The sequence below is a fragment of the Candidozyma pseudohaemuli genome (assembly GCF_003013735.1).
Source record: "Candidozyma pseudohaemuli strain B12108 chromosome Unknown scaffold00020, whole genome shotgun sequence".
Taxonomy (NCBI): domain Eukaryota; kingdom Fungi; phylum Ascomycota; class Pichiomycetes; order Serinales; family Metschnikowiaceae; genus Candidozyma; species Candidozyma pseudohaemuli.
The window spans coordinates 174,999-182,089 of record NW_020194454.1 but is presented as its reverse complement, the minus strand read 5'-3'; the positions used below and the strand labels follow the sequence as shown (position 1 = coordinate 182,089).

The 7,091-nt window shown below is 47.1% G+C and overlaps 2 protein-coding genes across 2 annotated transcripts; one reads left to right on the top strand and one right to left on the bottom strand.

Annotated features, from left to right (window-relative positions):
• Positions 1 to 4,396: 4,396 nt before the first annotated feature.
• Positions 4,397 to 5,734, top strand: C7M61_005033 (uncharacterized protein; the record flags this gene model as incomplete). The annotated part of the gene is made up of 1 exon (XM_024860345.1): positions 4,397 to 5,734. One exon carries the CDS (start codon positions 4,397 to 4,399, stop codon positions 5,732 to 5,734), a length of 1,338 nt encoding a protein of 445 aa, XP_024711563.1.
• A 135-nt stretch (positions 5,735 to 5,869) lies between these two features.
• Positions 5,870 to 6,925, bottom strand: C7M61_005032 (uncharacterized protein; the record flags this gene model as incomplete). The annotated part of the gene is made up of 1 exon (XM_024860344.1): positions 5,870 to 6,925. The coding sequence occupies one exon, from the start codon at positions 6,923 to 6,925 to the stop codon at positions 5,870 to 5,872; it is 1,056 nt and encodes a 351-aa protein (XP_024711562.1).
• Positions 6,926 to 7,091: the final 166 nt, after the last annotated feature.

The window sequence follows — 7,091 nt, the reverse complement described above, 5'->3', positions numbered from 1 at the left end:
CCGCGCCCGTAGCTGCCAAACATCTCCAACTTCTTCACACAACGACGTTGTAAAATGTAAAAAATCGTAGAATCCGGCCTCCCAATTGGTCGATTTAGATTCGTGGATTTTTGGCATAAAGTGGCCCATTTAGGCATCATCCCTTAGCATTTCCTCATATCCAACCAGCCCATCGTAATCTAAAACATCAAAATCATATTCTGTAACCATAAGAACACCACAAAGCCTGCTCCATACCACCAAATAGTGCCCCCTCTTGTAGCGCCCTTTTTGTATGGGGCCTCGAGGTTCATGCCCAAAAACCCGTACCCCACACCTACACTATCAAAAGATGCCCCGATCCGCCAGAATCCAAAGGGGACCCCCTTTGGCCGGAGACAACAAAATGTTCAAAGTGGTTTTTCTCGACCTCAACAAGTCACAAAATGGTCATTGAGACACCAATCGAAAGCTAACACCCAGGAGAACCAACTGCACTGCCTAGTAGGCCGCACCTACCACTTCCTGAGGTGCTACGGCGGTTTTTCAAAAAGGACAACAAACACCATGTTTTGGGCATTTATTCGGCAACGACTAACGAATCCATCAAACTAAGCAGCTCATCGGAATCTTTGAATCGCGCCCATTCTAACGGTACCATTGGATCCCCCAAAATCGCCCTGCAAGTGCACTTTTTGCAGCCATTTCTTCCACACCCACATCCGCCAAAACCAAAAGTAGGTCGAAATCAACCATTTCGACGATATTGGTGCACGGGTGCCAAAATGTAACAAATCGTTAACAAAACCAAATTTCAGAAATTCGGACCGTCTTTGAACTCAAATAGCTCTACGACCAGAGCGACCTAGACCGAGCGGGTACCCGCGCCAGATCGGCATAATTTTTTCCCGTTGAACCGTACCAATAAGGAGTAGTAGGTCGTCTTAGACGGAAAGAAATTGAGTAGTTTTGTGGCATCCGCCGAAACTTTTCAAAAGTGTATAACAACGGCGGCGCTAGAGTGTACCGTATTGGTACGGTTTGGTAGGAAAAAATTATGCCCAACTAACCGTACCATTGGTTTTGACGGGCCATCATTGTGTGTGTAGCAGTAGGGCTGTAAAGTGGGTACCGATTTGGGAAAATTTGGAATTACGATAAATAGGGTGCAAACGGGAACCAGTGAGACAGAAGTGGTGGGGGTGGTACCGCCAAAACCGCACAAAAGAGAGGAATCGAACCATATGTGTGGGTTCTCCAACTGAGGCTTGTAATGTGCTGTTTGGTGGTGTTGTTGTCGGGTACCATGAACCTTGAGATTTGACATTCTTACTCGAAGGTGCCAGACAGAAAAGGGCCCGTTGTTAAGGTACTCTAATGTACCCCAAACACGCCCGTTATGTTTGATTCTTTCCTAGATGCCTACTTCCCGACCAATCACACAAAAACTAAATTTCGGCTGAAAATCACCACTCAATGGCTTCTTGAATCTGCACCACTCCCTCTTCAACACCCTAATTCAAGCAGAAGATACTTCCAGACGCCCTCTACCTACTGCACTCCTCCAACTCCAAAAAACTTCCATCCACGGTTCGTGCCACCAACTTGAAGTTTCTCACAACCTCCTCCCCCAAAGGGTCCCCCCTTTGAAAATGGCCTCCTCGACCGTTTTTCTCGATTTTGCAACCGCGCACCTTGGGAACCTCCAGGTTGGAGAACCCCCTCCAACCGATCCACCCAAAAAAAGAGAATTTCAAATAAACAACACGACCGTATAATTCAAGGCGGGAAATCCAGCATCCGTGAATCCCAAGTGTCCACCATGTCTGTGCACGGAGAAACACACTCCCCAAAGTGAGCTCCAATGAACCGAATCAATCTTTTGATTCCAATCGCCATAATATGTACATGTATCGATCCGCCGTGGCCCAAGCTTCCCAAAACCACCACCCATTACGTTCCCAGCTAACTATGCCACTGTAAATCAACCGGTTTGTCCAATTTGCTTACGTAATCAACTACCTTCTCTACCTTCTCTTGTCTTCCCAGACACCATTAACACAATTTCAAAACCACTCCCGGCATCCCCAGAACCGCCGCTTCAAGCCCATACCAATATTTCAATACCACCCAGTCTACTTCATATCGAACTTTATTGAAAACCCACCCTTCCCCGTCGATCTCCCCATCCAGACCACTGCAGCACCTGCAATTCACACTGGCTGCAAATTCGAACCCGCTCTTTCGATCGGTACCAAAACCTCGAATACCCATTTTTCGACCCAATCTTCGTGTCACCGACCGACCAACCTAGCTCTCGGTTCCGAGTCGCGGAAGGTCGGTTTTCACTTTTTTCGAAAAGTGCTCGAAAACCAAGGGTCCCCCCTTGAAAACCCGATTTTACCCCCCAAAGTAACAGGGTTTCTTAACTATGGGGATTTTCTTTGGCCCCGTCAAACCCACCATAAACGGCATCTCCGACACACCAAACTCACTGGGACAAAAACTAGACTCCCGAAACTACGCCCCCAACTGGTTATCCTGCCTCTACAAATTCACACCTCGTTGTTGTTGCCGTTGGAACTTTTGCGACCTCCTCAATCGCACCTTCCAGTGCCACTACACCCACACAACTCACACCCCACCATAACAGCCACCACAAGACACCTCCAAACCAACAAAACCTACAAAAACCTTCCCGCAACACCTCCAAATGAACTACCCTATCCCTCACCACTAGCACTCTCCTGCACCAAACCCGTACACCTCACCACTGCGAAACCCTCCATTTTCGCTCCACTGGCCCCAGGGTACCCCTAGGGCCCTCTGTCTCGAATCAAACAACCCGCTGTATCCGCCCCGCCACGCCGCCGCAAGGCCCCCGCGCCCGTAGCTGCCAAAAAAGCAAAATTGGATATTTATATATAGTCCCTTGGAATCTAATATTTTCCAGTAGTTGGCGAGATATCGGGGGCTTTAGGTATTAAGCATTTTGGCGGACCAAGTGAGCAGGGTTTGGGAAATCTTCTGGTTGAAGCTGCCAGAATGTAGGTTGTCCCTTAAAGTACGTACATCGGATATTTTGGAGACTTTTAGATTGTTGTGGGGCTAGAAAGGCAGCTATCTATTACTTTCAATCACTGCAGTGAGCTCAATCTCGAACTCCGGTGCCGTTCCTAGACCCGTACCTCTGATATCACTAGATGGGTCTGATACTCTGGATTAAGCCATTTGCTACTTCGTTGGCGTATAATTGTATTTTGATTCTATTGTCAACAATGTATCTCCATCTTCTTCTGGTGCTTCGATTATCCACCTTGTATCTAGCGTGTAAATTGGCTGTTCTACATCAACCCTATGCGAGCACACACTCCAAGAGAATTTTCCTACTTGATTTCCATATATTTTTCTCTCAATTTGAACCAATGGATCCGGATTTTGTAGCTAATGATATGATCAGATGACCGTTTTAATCCAAATTGCTGTACTGTCTGTACCTATTAACACAAGCGCATCTATGTTGTGAATGCTCTCATGCACTGAACGCTCTAAGTACCAATATAGAGTGCTCTTTACATTCACGTAGTAGTATCTTTTATTTAAATCTGGTTTACTTAATTCTTTTTGATTGAATAACTTTTGAAAGTTAAATCAGTTTATGTTCTGTGGCTCATTTGAAATCGTACTTACATTTCGTAACGCTCAGCCAAATTCACGATAGAGTTGAAATTTGCATCCATCAATATAATTCCAAATCTTCACTAATTATCTATCTAAATACATGATGACATTTCTCTACAGCCAAAATTCATAAATAAGGAGTTCCAGCTCTATAAGTGGCCAGAGTGTTACTTAAGCTTTGACTTCGTGCGATATACTGACAGACAGCATGGCTCAACACCTAAAAGCCGTATCACCCACTGATGTACGAGCCAACGAGCAATTTGTCAGCATATTCAGAAACCACTCACTTTCAATAAATCCTCATTCTGCCACCTCTCTCTTCTCAAGTCCGTCTTCCTGTGCGCTCTCTTTTCGGTGGCTTCGTCAATCTCGTCGAAGTAACTGGCAAGCTTGGTCACGGTCCATAATGGTTTCTCAGAAAGGGCAATGCGGTGGCGGCTCTAAGCGAGTCCAAGTAACCCTTGGAAGCCTTCTGTAAGTTTAGGCCTGCCGTCTTGAGCACCTTGTATCTTCTCTCTTCCATGTCAATGTCGATGGCCTTGTCGACATCCTTGACCATGACGGCACCGCCTGCTCTGTTAATTACTTGTTTCTCTAAATTTTGTTTTTGAACTCTCCCCACGACATTGTGTAATTAAGTGGGCTTTTGCAGTCCACTTGGGTCAATCCACCATGGTGGAGTGCACCTGGTGCACCCAAAACCAATTGAGAAATTATCAACACCTTCAGCACCATGTCCAAACCACAGAAACCCGTCAGGCAGGACTACATCGCCAAGGCACGGTATATAAACAACTTGCCGCCTCCGCCGCTCAATCCAAAGTTTCTCAAGTACAATTTGACCGAACATGTGCCTCCAGAAAAAGAATCTGAGCAGCTTTTGAGTTCGCTCTTCAGAAAAGAAAACTTCTCCCAGTTCATCGGCCAGGTCGACGAGGAGTACGGCATGCCGCTCAACCTTTTGAACAACGAAGGATACCTCAGTGGCGCCAACGAGGGAGCCATTTTCGGCTTGAACCTGGAAATCCAGCTTCACCCTAAAGACCGTGCTCTTTTAAGAGACGCAGGTATCGGCAGAGTCAACAAGCTGGAGCCCGGCGTGTCTTTCTTGAGAAGAACCGAGTACATAGCCGAAAATAAGGCCGCTGCTAAAGCTGACGATGCTCCAGAACCAAAGAAAGAGCACAAGGAGCTTGTGGATCCAGATTCTCAGCTTAAGGCCGTGGAAGAGAGCTTCGACCATGCCCAGGATACCTTGCAGGACACTTCCAAGATCAGACACCCCAGAAGGAAAAACTTGCGTGCTGTGGCAGCGTGGCCCCTTCTTCCAGATACTTCTATGATGGACACCAAGTACTTGTCGGTCAAGTTCACCGGTTCAGCCTCTGTGTTCAGAGAATTGCAGAGCGCCAAGCGTTTGCAAAAAGATGCTTACGACGAACAACTACAACAGGATGCATTGTCCACGGCAGTCTACAAGCCAATCACATCCGAGGACGGTGAATGGGTCAGTTTCTACCAGGCTAAGGACAAGGCTTCCTTGGATGCGCTTAAGGAGAAGTTGCAGTCTACAGAGAGAGAGCAGCCGCTGAATCTTCTAGACGAAGAGGAGCAGGACTTGGAGCTGTTCTCTTTTGCTCATCACAAAAACTACGATATGGTTTACCATCGTTTCAACAAACCCGACGAGGAGCTTGCTTTGAGGTTTGTTCCAGAGCTGGCTGGTTCCAAGAAACGTCGTGCCGCCTACTACTACCCTATTTCCGGCCGTGTCGAGCTCAAGAAGCACCGTGCATCGGCCAATACCGAAATCAACAAGTTCTTACGTGACAGCACTTTTGATATCATCGACTTGAAGATCAGAGAGCCTAATACTAGTGAGTTGAAGCGCATGGACAACATCCGTTCCGAGTACGACCCTATGGAGTACGAAGGTGAGGATGAAGAAGAGGAAGAAGACGAGGAGGAAGTTGCTGAGAATGGTAACGACGACCATAAAGACGAGTCTCCAGAGAAGAGCCAGCAACCAGAAAACGGCTCGAAGGACGAGTCCGGTAACGACAGCGAGTAGATTCATGTATTATAAATTGAGGAAGTACCACAGTGTATTGTTACAGAGGACCCAGGGGCCGCCTCTTTGAAATGAATAAAAAAACAGTTCTTGATGCCAAATGTCTCACAAATGCAGCCGTCATCCAGTGAAGGCCTATACCACAACACACAGAAGTTTGCTCTTCTTGGGCACATCCAGATTGTCATTCTTGGCGTGCTTCTCCTTCTTCTCTGTCTTCTCTTTCGGGAGAGCTGGTGTACGTTTCTCGTACTTCTTTTGCATCCGTTGAGCCATTGCAGCATCCTCCTCTTCCTGGAGTTGTCTCACGAGATTCAAGTCCTCATGGTTATTGAACAGCCCCAGGTCCGAGTTCTCCAGAATTGGCACAAAGTTACCAGCAAAGAACAAGTCCTCGCTGCCTGAAACCAGCACCATCAGCTGCCAGACACACTTGCCCAGAAGAGACAGATCCGTCACAAGCAGATAGAAATCATGGTCGTGAGCTTTGTAGATTGTCATGAAGTGGTTGTTGCGGAAGAAGACTGCCAACGAGTCTGGGGCAATCTTCTCGTCAAGTAGTTTGAGTCCATGAGCTGTCAATTGGGTGGAATGATTATCAAGCCACTGTTGAATGTCTGCCTTGGCAGCAGGGTCCTCTTCTGGGTGGAGTAAAAAGTCCTGGATGTCATCGAATGTCTGGAGACGTTTGAAGTAGTCCTTACGAGGATCCACCAACGGATCCCAAATCCAGCCATGAACAAAATGGAGCCCAAAAGCATCGAAGATCTCAGAGCTCAAGTCTCTTGGGAAGCCGCCACGGTACACGTTGGGATTGACACTCAAACCGGTGTGGAGAAGGGGAAGGTTCTCCAAAAGACGGTTCACGACAGACAGATCGTCGTACACATCAAGCAAGACATCACCCAAACAAGCCAAAACCTCGTTCAACGGCACGTTCTGATCAAGGTGGCGGTGTAAAAGTGCCCTTATTTTGCCTATACTTTCCGTATGGCGTGCGGCTCCACCCACACTTTTGCTCTTTGGATTGAAATCGGCTTCACGCTGAAGGATATCGTTTTGCAAGAGAAGTGTGTTCACAAGAGCTATCAAGGGGCAAGGTCCATTGGCCTCCTGGAGAAGAATGGGGGTTTCGTGTTCGTACTGAGACCAGGTAATCCGCTTTACAGCGAAAGCAATCTCTTCAGCCATGCTTTGGATATGATGACGATTCGTTAGATGATAGGAAATGAGGATTCTTGGACGACCAGATCGGTTTTCCTCGTGATTGACAATTCAATGCTCGTCTAAGCTTTCGATTGTAATCGGCTCACAATGGGCGGAATTGGAGATACGTAGATCTTCTGAATACTAGAAA